This window comes from Amblyomma mixtum, chromosome 2, assembly GCF_055824585.1.
Source record: "Amblyomma mixtum isolate Tamu chromosome 2, ASM5582458v1, whole genome shotgun sequence".
Lineage (NCBI taxonomy): Eukaryota > Metazoa > Arthropoda > Arachnida > Ixodida > Ixodidae > Amblyomma > Amblyomma mixtum.
In genome coordinates, this window is record NC_143013.1 from 293902165 (window position 1) to 293923287 (window position 21123).

The 21123-nt window shown below is 45.5% G+C and overlaps 1 protein-coding gene across 1 annotated transcript in view; it reads left to right on the forward strand.

The window, feature by feature from the left end:
- Window positions 1–21123, forward strand: part of LOC149364524 (putative cationic amino acid transporter) — a 131548-nt gene that overhangs the window by 74736 nt on the left and 35689 nt on the right. Inside the window, exon 3 of the mRNA XM_089574482.1 lies at window positions 401–554. Within this exon, the coding sequence (XP_089430608.1) occupies window positions 401–554 (154 nt within the window). The remainder of the gene's footprint in view (window positions 1–400; window positions 555–21123) is intronic.

Here is a 21123-nt window from a genome sequence, read left to right on the forward strand (position 1 = left end):
TGTGTAACTGGTGTTCACTAGATGAATATCAGACATTTTGTTTGTTTGTTTGTTTGTTTGTTTGTTTGTTTGTTTGTTTGTTTGTTTGTTTGTTTGTTTGTTTGTTTGTTTGTTTGTTTGTTTGTTTGTTTGTTTGTTTGTTTGTTTGTTTGTTTGTTTGTTTGTTTGTTTGTTTGTTTGTTTGTTTGTTTGTTTGTTTGTTTGTTTGTTTGTTTGTTTGTTTGTTTGTTTGTTTGTTTGTTTGTTCGTTCGTTCGTTCGTTCGTTCGTTCGTTCGTTCGTTCGTTCGTTCGTTCGTTCGTTCGTTTGCTTTTGTCCACGGCCTCCGTATAACCAGGTATTTGTTGCCCACTTGTGGTTCCTTTCTTCCTAACGCATGCCCTCGGCGTCCACCCGTGCAGCGCTGCCTGACGACGCTGGACCTGACCTCCCTGGGCGTGGGCAGCTGCGTGGGGACGGGCATGTACCTGGTGGCCGGCATGGTGGCGAGGAACTTCGCCGGCCCAGGGGTCATCTTCTCCTTCATCATCGCCGCCATTGCATCGCTCTTCTCGGGTGAGCCGCCCCGAAAATTGTTTTCAATCGGCAGCGCGTATTTTCCACCCCAGAAAAGCCTTAAACGGGCCCTGCTTCAGCCGCTTTAATTTCTGTTTAGCCCACACGCAGAAAAAAAAAAAATGAAATGGCGTCTTATCTGGTCGGCGAGAGTGGCTGTCAGCACAGGTTGCTTTGCAACACCGGCTTAGCACGTTTTAAGATTCGTTATAGGCGCTGCTAGCCGCGGTCTTTGAATATGTCTCAAATAGGTCATGTACCCCTGTTTACCAAAAGTAACCGAGCAACAGGTATTGCTTCTCAACCGTATAACGGAGCCTTTACGGCGCAGGGGCTCACCTTACTTAACACAGATTGAGAACTTAAGGGCTGCCATAAGTGCTTCGGTACGCAGCTAAGACAGAAACCGAAGTTGCTCGGTTACGTTTGGCAACGACGGTACGTGCTTACAGAGGCGTTCACCCCGTTTTCTTAGTTGGCCTTAGTGCCGCGTTCGGTCGCCTTTTAGCCCTGGCCTGAGACCACACTGAGCTCTCATTACTGACCAGCCCAAGGTCATCTCTTTTCGCCCTTTTTCCCAAGTAGCATCGCAGTTCTTGATGACACTTGCTGCTTCTCGAACCGAAATCAAGAGTTGGACGAAAACTCGTCTGGTCGGGGTGAATTATAAAACGTGAAATTGCAGACGCCGACCACAACATAGAAAAGAATACACAAAAGACGTTTCGGCTCCAATACGGGAGCCTTGTTCGAAGTAAACAACGAGAAGCGGGTGCGCGAGCTTATGTATGCTTGAAAAGGGGGCGCAGGGAGCGTCCGTAAGCAGTTGTCAGATTTCCGCAGTTTCAGTTCAAGGTTTTCAAGCATACATAAGCTCACGCAGCCGCTTCTTGTTTTTTACTGCGAACAAGGCTGCAGGCCGTATGGGAGCCGAAACGACTTTTGTGTATTCTTTTCTATGTTGTGGTCGGCGTCTGCAATGTCACGTTTTATGCGTCTCGAATCAAGCCTCATCAACAGCTGTCGCGGAGTACATGAACGCGCATAACGAATGTACCATGCATCAGGGATGACGAGTGATAATTATAGGCATAAAATAAACTATGTTAATAAACTAGGTTTTTCTCGCAATCGGTCTATCGCCCCGTATAATTTTACTCAGTCATGTCCAGCGAGCCTGAAGTAGCGATTCAGAATTCCTCGCTCCTCGCTGTTCGCTCCTCGCTGTAGGTCCGAATCCAAGCCGAAGCGCTAAGAAACCAGTCTTTAACGCCATCCTTCGTTACCAAAGTGGTCGGCGTGTCGATTTGAATCGCAAAATATCTCGCATGCGCTCAGATCTTCTCAATAATCGCAGTGAGAGCGAATAAAAAAAACCCTACGAACGGTAGGCTCGACAGAACGACCAAACTTTGTATCCTTTAAGGTTGCGTTACAAAAGCTTTGAAATACTAATTCGTTAGAGCTTTTAATTAGAATGAAAGGTTTAATTCTTCAGCTGCAGGTATTATTTGTTAAAGGAAGACAGGACATACTAAAGTTGCTCTACACCAATAGACTACACTCTAAAAAGAAAAGACTAAAGGCAGTAAACTCTCTTCTAGCGCACTTTCGTTTATAAAAAGGAGTGTGCTAGTGGCTCCTTACTTCCTTTTCACCCCCCTATAAGCGTATTCTTGTTTAAAGTGTACAACGTTCTAAAGACAAAGAGAACAGTCTTGCCGAAAACGGCGGTTTTACAAGCTAACAAAGCTATAAAAACAAAATACAGGTGTTGCCACCCCTCGGTTGGTTTCGCAAGTATTTTGCGTGCATCGAAACTGAATTTTTATCACCGGATCTCACAGGCCATGTGCTACACCGCCATTCACTTTAAAAAGGCGGCAGCCAAGTCCATTTTGGTGTGGACGTCACTAGCTTGAATTGAGTGGCGGGGAAATTTTTAAATTCGATTTTGAGCTACAAAGATTTTTTTTTTTTTGCCGGACTATCTTCAACATGCCCAAAGTGGGCCAACGAATCAATTTTCACTGGGAACTATAATTTAATGCAGTTTCCGTCAGTGTCCTTTTAACGTAGAAATGCACAAAATAATGCAGAAAAATAAGGCAGAGAGAAGGCCTCGTTTGCCACTGGTTTGTTCGCCCTGTTTATTTAGTGCAACTCTTGGCCATAATTATTCTTTGTAGAACACACAAAGCAGAGATACCGGAGCACAAATAAAGCTTCTGCGACTGGCCTGAGGAGGTTCTGGATTTCTCGACTGTATCTTGTGTCCCTCTATAACTTGCGATTTCTTTTCAAATATTCACAGATGCACTCGCTGTGTGTAGCCTGACTTATGTTAGCGAAGTGTTCGGTCTTGAAGGGAAGCTCCTCTTACCCACTTTGCATATGCGGAGAAAAGCTGCTTCGGAGGAAGGGCCTCAAGTTTTAAGCGCATTCACTCGCGGCCCTCCGCCGTGCCCGCAAGTAAACGCGCCGTTTAAACACCGAAGAATTAATTAACGCCCTTCTTAGTAAACGGGGCCGCAGAGCGTGGAAGTGTGAAGGTGTGCATAGAGTTGCTAGTCAACGGTGCTGAGCGCAGATTGGCTTGGGCCACCGCCGCGCGGATTATACTTCTGCGGTTTTTTGGTCTCTTCCCTACGAAGTTGTTCTGTATCATAGCGCTGCCTTCACGTTTGCTAATTTGTGCCGTAACCAAGGAGGTGCCACTCCCTTTTTGTCGCGGCGATGGAATTTGAGGCTGCTGCTCCTCCTTTGGTACCCGGTGGGTTGGCAAAAGCCGCCTCATCACGCACGTCAACGCTCATCACGGCGCGAAATGCCCCGATATATACCGACTTGTTTGTGCCACAACAACCCGCCGATAACGTGAACCACCTGAACAGGCAAGTCACCTCTATGTACGTGGAAAGCGTCGTACCGGGAGGGATCCAAGAATTGAGAGTAAACGCTTATAAAAATGTCATTGCCATTGATATAATAGAGCGGAGCGCTCTAGAAAGTTTGACCGTTATCACCAAACTCAGCAATCGCTGTGTACGCCCTCTTATCATCTAACGCAGCGGGACTACGGCTGCCGTAATTTACAACGTAGACATCGCCATGTGCGGCGTCACACCCGGTTCATGAATAAATATAGATGACTTTAATGCCCACCACACAATGTCGGGAAGCGTTAGGATGAACATTAAGGAAGAAAGATTGTGTTCTTTGTCTTTGACCATGTTCTTCAGTGCCTTAATGACGAAACCCCGACTTATATTCGAGGGGTGACGTATAGCAGCTGTCTGGACTTGACTTTCGTTTCGCAATGCCTTACCTGCAGCACCGGTGGTTTTCGAATGTAGAAACTCATGGCAGCGACCATGTCCCAAAATACCTAGCCATTACCTGCCATTCCACATCCCCATCTGCCTCACGTATGCGGTGCATTGCTTTTACAAAGCAATACAAATTAATTATTTGGATGGCCGACAGCCCCCCTTGAGGAAGGTTTGCTGTGAGGAGACAATCGTGCATCTCCTGTGTGAGTGCCCTGCTTTTGCGACAGAAAGACATACGATGCGTTGTGCTCTGAACCGCATTGATGCTCGGCCTTTAACAGAGGATAAGGTCCTCAGACTATGGCCATAGCAGTGGACTGTCCTCAAGGCCTACGAGGCACTGTTTCTCTACCTAAAAGCGACTGGCTTGAGTGACAAATTGGGACTGCGCTGCTCGTCCCTTCTCTGGTTCCCTTCTCAATCCCCTCATCCTTCTGCCCCCGTGCACGGTAGACAACCGGAGCACCCTTCTGATTAGCATCCCTGCCTTTCCTCTTCCTCTCTCTCTGTATCTCTCTATCTATCTTTTTTACTCACTGCCTTCCTTCCCTAATGTTTCGGTCCAAGTGTCCACTTCGAGTGAGACAGCGCGCCTTTCCTTTCTTCGTGGCCTCCTCCCCTTCCTCCTCCTCTACATGGCGAGGGAGCAGACGCGGAAACATATTTTGAAGAGAAGACTCAACCGGAGCAATATATGTACTGTATGGTATCAGAGCTCTGTAGCCCCCGTTTTATAGCTTTGCCTTTTGTTCCTTCTCGTATCGAGAGGGAAAATGACTCCTTTTATGAATTCTTACATTTGGCCATACAAAATGTGCGGCACTCGTGAAGCGCAAATCAAACAAAAAAGTAACAACGATGAATATTGCTAGCGAGCGTAATATATCACGCTTGAAACTACCTCGCTGGCGAGAGGTATGCGTATGCACTGGTATCAAATGTAAAAAAAATAAAAACGCCAACGTAAACCTGGCAACAGCAGTAAAAAGAAAGCAGTGAGCAAGACAGAACCGACCGCGGCCTGCGCATAAATAGGGAGATAAAGGGAAAGACCGCACAGTGCGGACAACAGGAAGAATAGGAAAACAGGAGCTCAGAAAAAAAGAAATCGGGAAAGGGGAGGGGCGAAAAGAGCAACGTACGAGGCGGGATGGGGAGGAGTGTTGCGGAAAATGAGTTGGGCGGCGGTAACGGCGACCGGTTTGGGGAGTACGCGCGCGGGCTCAAAGCCTCGGCGCATCGCTGCCGGTCACGTACGACGCCCAACGATGCCGACGCCACTTGGCCGTCGCGGCCGCCGGCAGAAAAGGCTCGACCACGACGCGTACTGCGGCATAGCCGGCGCAGCAGACGAGCGAGCGCGAGGCGAGGGGAAAAAGGGAAGGAGAGAAAAGAACGGCAAGAAAAGACGGGGGCGCCGATGGGAGGCGTGGGGATCTGAGGAGAGGCCAGCGTCCCTAACTTCCGCGCCAACTCTCCCTATCTCCCGTTTCGCTTCCCCAATTCTTCTTTTAGTTTTCCTCCTTTTCGTTCCTTTTTGGTCAAACGGGGCCCCTCTTCCAGCTGGCTCCTCCTCCCCTGTATGTGCCCAGAACACCGGCTGCTGCCGGCTTCCCAGGAGACCTCAAGTCTGTGCTGGTTTTGTTGGTCTTTGCGCTCTTTTTCCTCTACCAAACCGCGTTTTCTTCAGTTCGTTCCTGATTCTGTTCGTGGTTTAGGGACGCACTTTTTCGCTCTATTTAACCATGTTTGCCTTTCCTTTCTCATTCTCTCTATCTCCCCTTTTCTGTCTCTTCCTTTGCCCTCCTGACCTGAGAGTACTTAGTCTCATGTTCACCCACAGCCTTCATTTTTGCCTTTGTTTCTAAGAATGAAACTAGGAACGCGTAATGTTCTAGCTTCGCTGCGCACTAGGGCTCGTTCCGACTCCTACCCGGCTCCAGAAACGGTTTATTCTTTCCCGTGGCCTCTACCAACAATCCCCAACACCGCTAGGCTCCTGATCACCGTGCACGTGAACTGTTCTGGCATTAATAACGGCTGCGCTTATTTTTATGCTTTCTTCAGCTTTACGTTGCTTGTTATCTGCATGTTATACTTGATGCAGCCTTTGGACGAACTTATTGTGCTGTGATGAACACTCATTTTTCACAACTTGCTTTGCATATTTCTTCCGCCGTGCACTTTTGTCTTCTTTGGTTTCTTTCCTGAGTTTAACGAGTGTTTTTCTTTTCCTCACTTGTTTTCTTGATTTCCTGCCGGCTTATTGATGCATTACGCTGCGTTTTCTGTTTGAAATGCAGGATGCAGTTCCACACAAAACTTGCAAGCATATACCAGACATCTCGTACAGACAGCAAACGTTGAAGCTGAAAAGAAACGAAAACTGTAAAAGCACTGACAAGCATGTAAAATACATCTAATACATATAGCACATGCTCAGAAAGAAGGTCAAATTATTGTATTCTAACAAAGCAACATAAGCGACACGGACATGTTTCTTTCTTTTTTCTTTCAAGTTTCAAAAACACCGCGTTTTGCCCCAAATAAACGCTTCGGTTCTTTTATGCTTCTACGCCCTTTAATAATTTCTCTCCCATGGCAATTCTATTTGTTTGCTATTTTATTTGCATTTAATTTTGTCGCGGATGTGTTCTCTTCTACCATACCCTTGTAATGACGCTTGACGTTCAGGCTACTCCATTATCTGAACAGAGAAAGAAAGCACCATTCTTATCGTGTTCTTGGTAAACCTCAACTCGTCGACATTTTTCTCGGTAAAACAGTTTTCTGAGCCTCATCCGAGCCTAAGAATTCTTTTTTTTTTTATGAGACGAGGTAGACGTTGATTTTTTCGTGGTTTAGTTTGGCGCCTGCACTTGGATATCTTCCTCCCGGAATAAAGACCCATCTGGGACAAACATTTATGGCTAGAAGCAAATCCCCTTATATTATGTGGCCGTGTTGTGCCCTCCTTCCGTTGCTGGCGGCTATTTACACCGCTATTAGAGGTCAGACCGGCATAGGGAAAAAGCAATATTTTTGGCTCTACACATCTTCATCCTACTGAGTGCATCGAATTCAAGCCCGCGTTGCTAACCCCGCTATAATAGGTCCTTGAATTCGATTTTGCGTCGTGCTGCGTCCTTGTTTACAAGGCTTCAAGCTGTAAGGTTCAGTGAAGAGGCTGTCATACTAGCTGCGGGATCAAGCAGCTTCAAGAACATCGGAAACATTACGACAGAAACAAACACTCTGGAAGGGGGTAGCATGACCCGAAAAACCAGAAGGAAGGACACGGGGATTTATGGTGAGGCGGGCGCCTGTATCAATCAATCAATCAATCAATCAATCAATCAATCAATCAATCAATCAATCAATCAATCAATCAATCAATCAATCAATCAATCAATCAATCAATCAATCAATCAATCAATCAATCAATCAATCAATGAATGAATCAATCAATCAATCAATCAATGAATCAATCAATCAATGAATCAATAAATAAATAAATAAATAAATAAATAAATAAATAAATAAATAAAATAATCAAGCAGTCAATCAGTCAAGCAAGCAATCAAGCGATCAGTACTTTTGGCTGATGACCTGATCACTAACGAATAAGTTAACGAATGTTTTATTCATTTATTTTTTTTGTTCCTTCATTTATTTCTCAGCATCGATGTGTCTTCACTGATCGAAAGTCAATCTGTGGCCTATGAGTCAAATCACATCTTTCCGTGCATTAATAAGCCAAGCTGCGGCAAGAAAAATTATGTTCTTTTCTCTGCAGCCTCTAGGAGGGCGTGCTTTCCGCCGTGTATTTTTTTCCGCCCTCTTCATTGCCGGATTTGCAGCCATTGCTAGAAAAGCTTTTCTTCGCAGCAGCACCCTTCCGTAAACAACAGTTTCGTCCCAGATATCTCAAGCAAGGTGCGCGTGTCTGGAAGCAGTCATTTTTCTCCGCCTGAAAAATGTTTCGTTATTTTTCGATTGTTTAGAGGGCACAGAATTCCGCTACGTCGGATAAAAAGTTTTTCCTCTCATTCTGCACTTCATCGGCCTCGCCGCACGTCCCAAGGCGCTCGTAAAACATCTCCTTTGTGTCCGCGCATAAAGCTCTCTCGTCCTTAATGAAACCGCGTCGTCCGCCATTTGCCTTCCTTTCGAAGCTGCAAGGAGATCTCTGTTTACCTCGCTTTTACTAAAAATGGGAACGGCCGAAACGCTCTGCACGGGTAAAAGAATAAGAAGTGGTTGTTTTTACAGAAGCGCTAGAGGGTTTTAAAACGTGATCCGTCCTCTTCCTCCGTCGGTTAGTGTTATAAGGCTGACTTGATGCAATTTCCATCGTCCTCGGGAGGTTTGTGCGAAATTATTCTGGTCGCAGAAAAAGAAAAATGCAAAGTGGGGCCGAAGCACTTGTTTTTGAACGTGGTTACCCCACGAGGGTGCAGGCTGGAGAAGTTACGAAAACAGCTCTTTATATTTCTTTTTTTTTCTTGCATTGGCTTCATCACCTCGAGACGCCTTAATATGTTTGCGGGATTGTTAGCAGGGCGGCGAGCCACTGCTCTGTACGTCAACATTTTTGAACGGGGCGGTAGAGTTTTTTTTTTTTTTTTTGAGGTAGCAGCTGGTTCCAGAGGCACACCCCATACAATGCACGCCGTTCACATGTGGTTCCTTTAACGTGCGCCGAGGTCCTGATGCGTCACAACTTTCTGCGTTTCCCCACCATGGAGTTGGAATTGCTGGAGCTGAACATTGAAGCAGCGACGTCTAGCGTAAGGGCGGACAACAATCGAAACAAAGCCAGGCGCCAGTACGCAGGTCAGGGGCGGCGTGAGGGCACTCGTGGTGGCGGGGTGCCGGAAGTGTTGCTTGTTGGTCGAGTTGGTGGTCCATAATAATAGAGTAGCGCGTAACGAGACAGGACAAAAGGAGGAACACAGAACGACACGAACGCTAGCTGTCAACTGTTTATTCCTTGCAGTTGCCACATGCAAATAAAGGAACCACAGCATGAAATGGGAAAGAGCGATAAGTTAGCTGATACAAGGAATACAACTCAGCCTATCGCTGGTTGCCATCGATTTAGAAAAGCGAGTTATTTTGCTGATAGTGCCAGTGATAACAAGCTCACACGCTTGTTTCCTGCACGTGAAATATTCAGGGCCTCAATAATCTCCCTGACATGTGGCGGTTGATTATTTGACTCCTTCCAAACAGGGGCATGCACAGCTTTGGACGACCCCGTTCCTTAGAATGAATCTTGCAGTTGCGACAGTGCTGGCTTAGGTGGCCCAATTTGCTCTCATTAACATTGCAGTCATGTTCTTTTAACCTGCTATTAACACATCTCCCTGTCTGTCCAATATACTCATGGCCACAAGACAACGGTACACGGTAGACAACACCCAACACAAGTGTGTGAGCGTGGCATCACTGGCATTATCAGCAAAAGAGCTCAATTTCTAAATCGATGGCAACCAGCGAAAGGCTGAGTTGTATTCCCTGTATCAGTTAATTTGATCGCTCTTTCTCATTTCATGCTGTGGTTCCTGTATTTGTATGTGGCAACGGCAAGAAATAAACTGTTGATAGTTAGCGCTCGTGTCGTTCTGTGTTCCTTCTTTCCCATTTCATGCTGTGGTTCCTGCATTTGTATGTGGCAACGGCAAGAAATAAACTGTTGATAGCGCTCGTGTCGTTCTGTGTTCCTCTTTTTGTCATGTCTCGTTGCGCGCTACTCTATTATTAAGGGTGCCAGACGTTCGTGAGGTCTGAACGAAACGCTCAGCATACTTTTCAGTGGTATGCCAAATTTTCGGAGTGGCGGTCTTTCCCCCGTCTTCACTCCTTGGCGTCATAACCGCATAACCGGCGCCAGTTCATATGCAGTGAACATACGCATGCAAGTCTACATGAAAGGGAATATTAACAGCTGATTAAGAGTGTGTACAGCCAGCGCAAGTCGGGCTTTGTCAAAAAATATAGTACTTCTCCCCATGCGTCTTTCAGCAATGTCTTGATTTTGCCTTTTCTTTTTATTTTGCCGTTAAGAAATCAGCGCTGCCGCCACAAGTTCCGCTACGGCCAATATATGCTACTATAACGTTCGCCGTATGGCCACGATACAGACCGTACACATGTCAATGACTTTCATTTGAATAGTTTTCAAAATTGCAACAAAACCCACCAGTATTCAAAGAAACGCATATCCTGACATAATTATCAAAAAAAATTCGTAGTGTCGCCCACGGATATAGAAAGCATGTAGCAGGATCACTAAATGTTAAAAGCTAAGTCCCCTTCCAGCAAAGCAACGTAAAATTTTTCAGGTCGTTCTGGAAGATCTGAAGATGATGGAACCATTTTGAGTTTAGATGTTAATGCATTGCACGTGCCGAATATGTGGACGCTGTTTTATAATTCTTGGAGAGGTTTAGAAATCAGTGTTAATTTGCTCGTTTTAATGACGTAATAAAATATATATGTCCAATAAATCTCACCGCTCAATGTATTCCTGCAAAACCAGGGGCCAATAACAAGGAAACACTTTGGGTTCGTAACTGCCACACGTCTTTTTAATTAAGTAGCCGTTGTAAGATAAATTTATGACTTCTTGTGAGGGCCAACACATGGCTGTTACGGTTGCAAAGCACATGGAGTCGGGGCGAAAAGTTAATGGGATCCTGGTGGGCGGAAATAAGTTTTATATCAGCGTACCCCCGAAAGCCAATCGCCTGGAATGCCCACAGATGTGAACATACATGCATGTTCCATCCGCTACTATCAAGAGACAGCGGTACAATAAGAACACGCATCCCGTAAACTTTTGCGGCCGAATGTGCAAACACAAAATCTGAAGGGAAGGTTTTCAACTACACTTATTACCTACGAAATCTACGGCTCGGCTGAGGTTCTAATTTTCATCTACGGTTGACTCCGCACTGCGCATTAAACTTTGCCCTTTCTCTCATCATTAATGATTGTAAGCTCATCAACCAAAGCTCTGCAGTAGTTCAAGCTTAACAGGAGCTTGAGTGAGGTGGGGGTCGGTGACATCTGTGCATGCGTGTAGAGGTCACCGAAAAAACTCGAAACGTCAGCTTAGTCCATAAAACACAAGCCAAGATCTAGCAGAGCCCAAACATTGAGGTATCGTTCGAATCTATGCATTCTAACACCGACTATAACAACCCAGTGAACGATATATCCTGGATGAAATAGCGTACAGCCATACCTCGATAGAGATTTGCATTGCTATAACGCTGCTGCTTTATAGCTCCCCTCCTTCCCCCCTCGCCTTCCCCCATTCTTTCTTTTTTTTTTTTTCAGTCAAGCCACAGCCCCGGATGGCCTTTAAACATTCAACGCGCACTCAATACAAATCAAACTGCCTCAGCGGACGGCTGAAGCGACACGACTATGTTTGGAAAGCATTACTGAAGAGGCATTGTATAACATAATTGAAAAGCCATGTGTTTCCTTATGCATTCGTGAATAGAAGAGAAACGCCAAAGAAATCCCAGTTTCAATTTCTTCCGGCACTTCTTGTTCCGCCTTATTTTTTCGTTTCTTGGTGCTTGAGAGACCTATTTTGTTTTGTTTTTTTTTGTTCCGTTCGTTCACTATATTTGGCCTTCGCTCTGTAGTGATGCCCTAATGGTCGGAAAGATAAATCGATTGGACGTTCAGGGAGTCGTGGCAGTGACGCACTAAGGAGAAACCATACGCAGTGCGTTTCTCCCCCATCCCTCCAAAAAGAAACGGCAAAAGCCCTTATTTGTACAAGAGCGTGCCAGGGGCGCTCGAAGCTCAAGAGGTCCTTAAAAAAATGGGAAACTGGTGCTTGTAACGACTCCGCACTCGAGTAAAGGTTGCGACCCTTGTATAGCTGCTCAGGCCTGGAGAAACAAGCGGCTTTGTTTTAGTGCGGGGCACGGAACCGCTGCGGCAGAGTAGAAAGAAGTTAACGATCAGGCGAAATGGCGAGCGGGCAAATGATGACCCGAGCATGGTCGGCAATAAAGCGGCTTGAAAAGGTTTTATGATGACATCAGTTCAAACGTATCATCACATCGCGGAATGTTCCACTATAAAGTACGCGCGTTATGAAGTAATGTCGGTTCGTATTTGATTTTCGTTTTTATTACCCTTTTTTTGTTCCTTTTGTTGCTGCTGGCAAAACAACGCATGGGATAGGTACAAAAAAAATTTTTTAGACAGTATATAGACTGCCTATAGAGTTCCGTCTATAAAGTCTATAGACTTTGAAATGAAATGAAATGAAATGAAATTTTTTTCAGCAGAATCGGGGTACATATACTTGGGAATTTTTTGTTTTTATATCTGCTGAGGTTCACCAGGCAAAAGGCGTCCATATGGCGCCTGACGGGGCCTCGTGACATTTACGCACGCTGCGCGGCGAACAGTGCCAGTATTTGCTGAAGGAGACCTTGTACATTAGAGAAATCACATCACATTCAAGCGCAGTCTTTTTCAATTCAAGACAAAAAGAAATAAACATAAGTAATAAAAGCAAAAACAGAGCATCGACAAGAAAAAGCCAACAAGACAAAACAAAAGAAAGAAATATACATAAGTAATGAAAGCAAAAACAGAGTATCGACAAGAAAAAGCTAACAGCACAAAACAGTTTCAAACATTCTTTGGTGACGTCCCAGGTAACATCAGGTTGAAAACGTTATCAGGGTATAACTCGCCAACAACCACGATTGAAGGCCAGTCCTGGTTCTGAGTTAACATTCGATATGAGCCAGCTCGTATTGTTTGCCTTTTTTTGTTTTTTTATTTCAGGTTTTTCTTTTGAGGTCACGATAAAATGAAAATATTATCGCGACATTTGATAATAATCTGCAACCTTTAGCAGTAGTGCTTCTTTCACTTGTTTTTTAAAAGAATAGCGTGTTTTAGAATCATTTGCGATGGAATGCAGTTCTTGAAACGTGTTTAGTAATAACGGTAGCTGATAATCTATTGACTCCTCACCGTAGGTTGTTCTAGCGCGTTGTTTCCCGTATTTTTCCTCTCTTAACATATGACCACAGTCTGGTCTTCTATATCTCGTAACGAAATTTTGTCCGTGTGATTTTATTTTTAAATACAGGTAGTTTGCCAGACTCTGTTGGAACACATAAGTAATCACATAAGGACACATAAGGATTTGTATAGACAAATCATAAAGAACAGTCTATAGGCAACACATAAGCTATAGACACTCTATAGTCTATTTATAGATTTATGGCCATACACTTTTAGCACTTTTAGTAGACTTTAGTCTATAGAAAGTCGATACACTGTGAATAGACAAAAATAAATATTTATAAGAAGGCAATAGAGTCTATAAGAAGTCTATAGACCATTTTTATAAGGATAATGAGTAGTTGCAAGCTTTTGTTGCAGTGAGAAGTATTCGGCGAATTGCAATGAAAGAAAGGTTTACTTTTGACAGCATGGAAATGAATGTTCACTCGTCGTGGAGAGGTTCTTGTACTTCGAAATATTGCTAATGAACACATAATTAACGAGGCGAACTTTATGTATTGGAGCCAATTAACTAACACGCAGCGTTCTTGACAATGTGCCTCATTTTATCTTGATGCTGATTGCGGGGATCAAATATAAAAATGTTTGTGAAGAGCTCTTATCCCATGCGAGGTTATGCCTGTTTCGCTAGCACCCTGTAAATGCCGCAATAATTCACCCGTAATGTCGACTGTAATTTCTCTAGCTGCGCGCACGTTTACATTAAACTTGAAGCGGACGATGTCCTATTAATGGAGACTTATTTCGCCATGTGTGCGCTATTCACTACGCTATCGACTACGCGCTCGATACGTTTTAGCCTTCTTGACGCTGGGTTGTTTGGTCTAGTCCTTTATAGTCTGGTCTGTATCTCGTCTGGTCTGGTCATCTGGTTTGGTGTAGTCTGTTGTGGTCTGGTCCGGTCTGGTCTCGTCTGGTCTCGTCTGGTCTCCTCTGGTCTCGTGTGGTCTCGTCTGGTCTCGTCTGGTCTCGTCTCTCTGCACGCACCTGTGTGTGTGTCTGCTTCGTTTTATTTCGTAATCTCGTGGCATGATGGGATATTGTGTCTTCGTCTGGCTGATTAACATATCGTGTGCGTTCTTCGTTCTTGAGGTCATTTAAGAAATATGTAGAAGGAAAAACACTGACTTTATGCTTGAGACAGAAGAGCACAGAGACGCCGCGTCTTTCCACTCTCGACTACTCTATCACTCATTTCAACTTCGTTCACTTTCTTTTTCTTCGCGAATCATAGGGCCTCATTATGTACAGACCTTTCTTCACGTCACGCTTGACGTCACAAGCGACACCGACTGCTGGTACAAGACCAAAAAGATGCCCAGGCTTAGCTTGATTAAGCCAAGAATGCGTTGCATATTGCGCGGTCTTTTTTTTTTTTTTTTTGAGGGCGAGGTATTGCTTGACGGCACTCGATTTTCTCGGCAAGACGTCACGCGCCGGCGCAGCGCCCCTAGCGGGGGGAGCGGGAGTCAGGTGGTGGCTGCGGCCGCGCGCGACCGCACGAGTTGGGGCCCAGCTTTTCCTCCGGCTGTCGTGACGTCACGTCACGTGGTTGCGCTCAAGGTCAATGGTGGCTGCCCGGCCGCGCCCAAGGGCTGAACTGAGTGATTGCAATATGCAACGCATAAAAGTAAGAATAGAGGCAAGAATAACTGGTACAAGATACGAAACCTGTACCGTCAAGAATAAATTTACGGAGTGCACTTAATACTACAGGCATGGCGTGAATGCGATAGCTTGCACGCAGTTATCGGATGCGGCAGTGGCGTACTACTTTCATGCAGTGATCAGGGAAGCTTGCCTGTTCGCGCCGCCCGCATGGAAATTGATGAAGACGACGGTACCCAGACCCAGCGCGAGAGACGCAGTTTATCGCGCGGCATGCAATGCTGCGGTGAAGGCGTAGTGCTTTAATTCAGTGTCCGGCGAAGCTGATCTGTCCGAGCTGGCCTAAAAAAATATAAAATAAATTTTATTTTTCGTTCTTTCCTGATGGTGTAGGCACTACCGATGACGTCATGAGGTCACGTGGGGGTTCCGGTCCGCTTCTTGTGGGCGGTCCGTCAACGCCGCATTTTCTGACCGATAAGCCGTATAATGATTTCTCTCTAAAACCACCGACGACGCGCGACAAGTGCTTTTTGCCTGCGGCCAAACCTCTTCAACGCCTCCGGAAAGTTCTTGCCTCGCCGATTCAACAAAACCCGTCGTATACTGCGGTAATCTGCCGGTGAAAACCGGCATTCATGCATGCGCAGGAGAACGCTGCAAGCAGTCGCGCGCTTGCGCTAGGCGTAAGCGAACTCGCGCCGCGTATCCACAGGGAACTGACGAATGAATCATCTCGCGCGCTCTCTGCCACCCCGCCGAGTCTCGGCGGTCTCTCTGTATCGCGTGAGTTGGCGGCAATAAATATGCAAAGCCCGCTCGGCCGCCGCGAGTGTCTCGGCGGGCCCTGAATGTTGGAGTGCGTCCCGCCGTTCGTTCGTTCGCCCAGCCAGACAGCCACAACGTTTCAAACGCGAACGCCCCGAGGAAAATTGTATGCGAAGGGGATCAGACGGCTCTTCCGTGCCGTGGCCGCCCCCCGGCACACTGTATGCCGGAAATATATTCAAGAGCGTCGAAATGGGAGCTCGCTTGATGTCCCTTCTTTACTTTTATTCTTTCCACCGTAGAACGCGACTGCGTGTGCTAGAGAGTGTCTTTCATAGCACCCGAGGTGTTTTGCGTATGGGCAATGCAATCGAGAGAATCGCTGGCTGGGAGTTCCGTTTCAGTTTTTTTTTTTAGAGCAATTTACTCATTTTTGTAAGAGAGAACGAGATCGAAATATAGACTAGAATGGCAAACACTACTGCCGTGAAACACGATGGCTTCCTGGTAGTGCTTAGAACGCAGTTAGGGATTAGCGTTTTTCTCTTTCACACTAATCACGGCAGCGCCGGAAAAAAAAAAATTAGCAAGCAGTATACTTCACGCGAACGAATACATTTCGATCGGAGTAGATTGTATCAATCCGAATGCAGGTTCATGCACCTGCTTGTTGTTTCCTGTGTGTATCTTCTTATTCACGTTATGGGCAGTAAAGAGTAGTTTCGATTAGTTTCGGAGAGTAGTCAGTGTTTTTCAAGTTGTTGTGTATTTACATGTTTTTCAAGTGAAAAAGAAGCACAGACTGCATATAATGTGCGTAGGCATAGTGGCTGATGGTGCACATTTTTCGCGTGTACCGGGCGAATTTACGGTCACAAGAATCTGAGAGTCAATCATTTCCTCAAGGTTTCTGTGCCATCTCGATTTTAATTTTTCCACCCTCGTGCAAGCAATATAGAAGAGAACAATTCAATTGCATGCAGCTCACAATTACTCCTTAAGCTCCACTCAGGACAGTGAAGGATAGATTCTTTTTTTTTTTTTGAGGTATATTGTTTTATGTGGATGCTTTCATTAATACATTTTTAAATTTTCCCGGCCGCGGCGGTTGAATTTCGATGGAGGCGAAATTCTAGAGGCCCGTGTGCTGTGCGATGTCAGTGCACGTTAAAGAACCCCAGGTGGTCGAAATTTCCGGAGCCCTTCATGACGGCGTCCCTCATAGCCTGAGCCGCTTTGGAACGTTAAACCCAAATAAATCAAATACATTAAACATTTTTAAATTTAATTATATGCAGATTCAAAGCAAATTTGTTCGTTAAGTGCGATTCAAGCGCTTCCTTTTATGTTGTTCTTACCTGTACATGTTGAGCTTTCTTAGGCAAAAAATCGGCAAATTTAAGACACTCTCATGGAAATATTAAAAGTAATGGTGCATTATTCTGATCTGTCGCAAAATCTTTCTTTTAAAGTGTTTCCATCGGTCGCATCGAACAGTTAACTCTGCCATAGAAAACCAGTGGGGAACGCTTTTGACGATAGCGAATATGTTAATATAAAAAAAAATACAAGACTACTGTCGGGTGGTCTGCGGATATATTGATTCTTATAGTGAAATGTTACATTATGTACAAGAAATTGCGCTCATAAACGGTTTCCTGCTCAAAAATGCTTTTGTCCAGAATTGCTGGGTATGCTTCGGCTTACCTCCTGAATTGATTTTTTTTTTTTCCGGTTTGCTTGCTTCTTTGTTCTCTTGTATACATCTTGCAGCTTTCTCTTTTTGCCTGCCGCAGTGTCAGTCGTAGTCGAACAAGCAGGAAAGAAAAGCAGAAAGGAACGCACATTATGGGACCCCGAGTAAGAGAAAGGAAGGCGAGCATTGCCGAACGTGTCCGCCGCACTCCATTGTTTGTGAGCCTATTTCCGGCCGCTGTTGTGTTCTGGAAGCCACAGCACACACCATCAGTGGAGTCGCCGAAACTGTAGTACTTCCGTTCTCTTACAGGCGTCTGGCACGCGCCCGGTTTCGGAAGGCAGGAATGAACCGAAGGAGAAATTGCACCGTTCGTCCCGTTTATGGGGTCGACCAGGCGAAGGAGGAAAAATGAAGAACTAGATACGGTGACGCTTCTGCTACACTCTAAACAGAAAGACGCCTCCGCGGTGGCTCAGTGGCTATGGTGCTCGGCTGCTGGCCCGAAAGACGCGGGTTCGATCCCGGCCGCGGCGGCTGAATTTCTTTGGAGGAGAAATTCGAGGCCCGTGTACTGTGCGATGTCAGTGCACGTTAAAGAACCCCAGGTGGTCGAAATTTCCGGAGCCCTCCACTACGGCGTCTCTCATAGCCTCAGTCGCTTTGGGACGTTAAACCCCATAAACCAAACCAAACCATCTAAACAGAAAGGATTATAAACGCAGTAAGCTGTCCTGTAGCACACTGCTCTTTATAAAAAGGAGTGCGCATAGTGGCAGCTTCCTCCCTTTGTACTCCGATATAGGTGTATTGGTGTTTAAAGTGCGCAACTGGTCTTTAATCAGTATTACTATCATGACCTAACTAACGAGGTAGAGTTCTTCATTTCTGTATAACACTTGAGTACAAAAAATTGTCGCACTAAAAGCATCTTCATTGGAGCGGTGTTTATTTTTGGCGTACGTAAAGAGCTAGAAAGCGCTGCGTGTGAAAGGACTGTTTTCTTTTTGTCGTCTTCTTTAGGACAATAGTTCTGCAGAGAACTTCGTCCGCAATGCGGGACGTTGCTTTCGCTGTCTGCTCAGCCGGTAGCACGCTGAGAGCGCTGTGAATGTGCGCCATAAGTGATGAGTGGACTGCGATGGTGGTAGTCCTTTTCTGTGGCTATTTCCTTTTTCCCTTTTAAAGCTACATCCACAATTTTTGCTATATTATTTTTTAATTTCTTGCCTATAATATGCATTTTATATGCATGTAACTTATGTATGTATGTATGTATGTATGTATGTATGTATGTATGTATGTATGTATGTACGTATGTATGTATGTATGTATGTATGTATGTATGTATGTATGTATGTATGTATGTATGTATGTATGTATGTATGTATGTATGTATGTATGTATGTATGTATGTACGTACGTACGTACGTATGTATGTATGTATGTATGTATGTATGTATGTATGTATGTATGTATGTGCATGTACCGTGTTCTGCAACTTTATCGGCACAGGTTTGAAAAATTCTCCCGCCACAACCGTTGGCTCGTTTGTAGTGAAACCGCGCACAAAGCTTCCTTATTGTTGTCCGTTTTAAGGCATAGTAAGTATAAAAGTGGTACTTACTAGGTTTGGTCACGCGAGATGCGAAACAAGAAGCACCCGTGTTGAGATCGAGCCGCCGTCATCGAATTTCTGCCGAAAGATACTTGTGGCGCCATCTGGCATCGCTGAAGGAAAGCGCCGCGACGGAAGCGCCGAGGCGAGAGCGCTGCAACGAGCGCGGCGGCTTGCTTTGAATGCGTCGTTCGGGCAATGTCGTCTGCTTAAGCGCGTGAAATATTTTTCGGCCAACGCATTTTGAAAACTATCGTAAACAAACTAAATGACTTGACGGTGATCTACCAATAAAAGATATGTTCTCCATTGTCTCGTCGTATTTCTGCCGTCTGCTTTCGCGGCGCTTTCCTTCAGCGATGCCAGATGGCGCCACAAGTATCTTTCGGCAGAAATTCGATGACGGCGGCTCGATCTCAACACGGGTGCTTCTTGTTTCGCATCTCGCGTGACCAAACCTAGTAAGTACCACTTTTATACTTACTATGCCTTAAAACGGACAACAATAAGGAAGCTTTGTGCGCGGTTTCACCACAAACGAGCCAACGGTTGTGGCGGGAGAATTTTTCAAACCTGTGCCGATAAAGTTGCAGAACACGGTATGTACAGTCGTTGCCAAAACTAACCAGGCTGCATGGCTTCCTCAGATTTAGAGCTTGAGTACTGGCATAATAGCTTTAATATACGACCAAGAAGCAAACATTGCTGCGTAGTTACTTTCGGCAAAGAGTGTACGTATCTACTATCGGGGACAAAAGTGGTATACTCCACGCGGCGGGAGCCGGAGCAACGGAAAACTGCGTTGCAACGCCATCTACAGGCGGCATCTGGGATCGAGACAGCCAATGCGTGACCTTTATTCTCAGCAGCCACGTCGGCATGTCGCTTGGCTCGTTCCAATGTTGCATGCTCTAGCTCGCCAAAATGCCGCAGTTTTCCGTTGCTACGGCTCCCGTCGCCTGGAATATACCACTTTTGTCCCCGATAGTACGTATGTATGTAGTATCCATGAAGTGCTGTATCAAAGGCAAGGCTTGAGATGGTCTCGTAACGTGTGGGAACAGTGGCGAGCTCAACGCCAAGCATGGACATGCCAAGAGCGTTCTTGTGAGGTTCGCACTGTTTAGTTTCGTCCTTCAATACGGCAAGAACGTACACACTGGTCTCTGGTTTCATTTGCTTCGCTTCAGTTTCATTTGCTTCGCTTCAAAGATTATACTGGGAAAGATGCGCGTCTGCGCATCCTCCTGACTTTTTAAACCTCTCAAAGGCCTAATCTTTTCGACCGTCAGGTTCGAACTCTATAAAAAAAGGGAAAGAAAAGAGTATCGCTGCCCTTGCTAAAAAGTTACCAACAGACCAGGCTGTAAACATTACGAAAAAGAAAACGGTACAGTACCTTCAGTCCCAGAAGCTCGGCATCCTTTTCAAGTTTTTTTTTTTTTTTGTCCAGCCGCGGGGTAAAGCGACGCTATCCGTCAAAGCTCTGCAAGCCCGATGCCTCCACGGAGGCCGGCTCTCCATCATCGGCAGCCCCGCCGTGGGAGTAAAGGCTGTCATCTGTCATTCGGTGCAATGCGATTCAGACGCCACCCCCGACCGTATCGAAAGCAGAGAGCGTGCGGAAGGCGAGGTGAAACTTTGATCGAACGCCTCCGGTGAATATAAGCGATGTTACCTACAGAGCAGGCCTCTTTTTTTTTTTTCTTTTGCCTTTCGGATCTGCGTTGGCTTCTAAGGTTTTGCGGAGACATTTTCTTCTCTTCTGTCACCGTTTCTCGAGTTGCTTACTCGAGAAAGCTTCGTCAAAATGTTTTTTCTTTTTCTGAGCGCCTTCTTATGTGCTTCGTAAGCGTTGAAATGCAGTCAGCGTTTCTCGTCGGCATTCGATGGGTAAATTCTCCGCCGGCATCGAGGTCAAGTGCGCGCTTTGCCTTTAGTGCTTCTTATGCGACTTATCTACGGCCAGGAAGCGAAGATGATAGTCCGCCGAAAATGCGACAAATGCAGAGCATTTACGTTCCTATAACCTTGTCGCTGCCAGAATGGCTTCTGTACCTACAGAAGCAGTGCTGGCAACTTTTTTGCAGGGTGGGCCATCAGCACTTTGCGCTAAGTGTAAAAATAAAACTGATTAGATTTGACTGCTTTTTTGTTTTCTGAAACCTTGGCTGATGAAACTGATGGTGTGATTACTGTGGGGCCTGCGTGCGCTCATCCTTTCGTGTAACCTATTCCACGTCCTCTCATAATCCGATTTTTGGACACCGATAACACTGTGATGTTAGCCACCTGATTAGCTGATTAGTATAAGTGCCTTCTGCTTAGCAATGGCTTAAGTTGGAATTAATGCAGTGTCTAGAAAACCGCCCGTTATTGAGCGCTTGCACTGAGTGTTGCGTCACCCTGAGAAAGTTAAAAAAAATTCTTCCGGATAAACCGCTGGCTTGATCACGGTTAAACTACGCA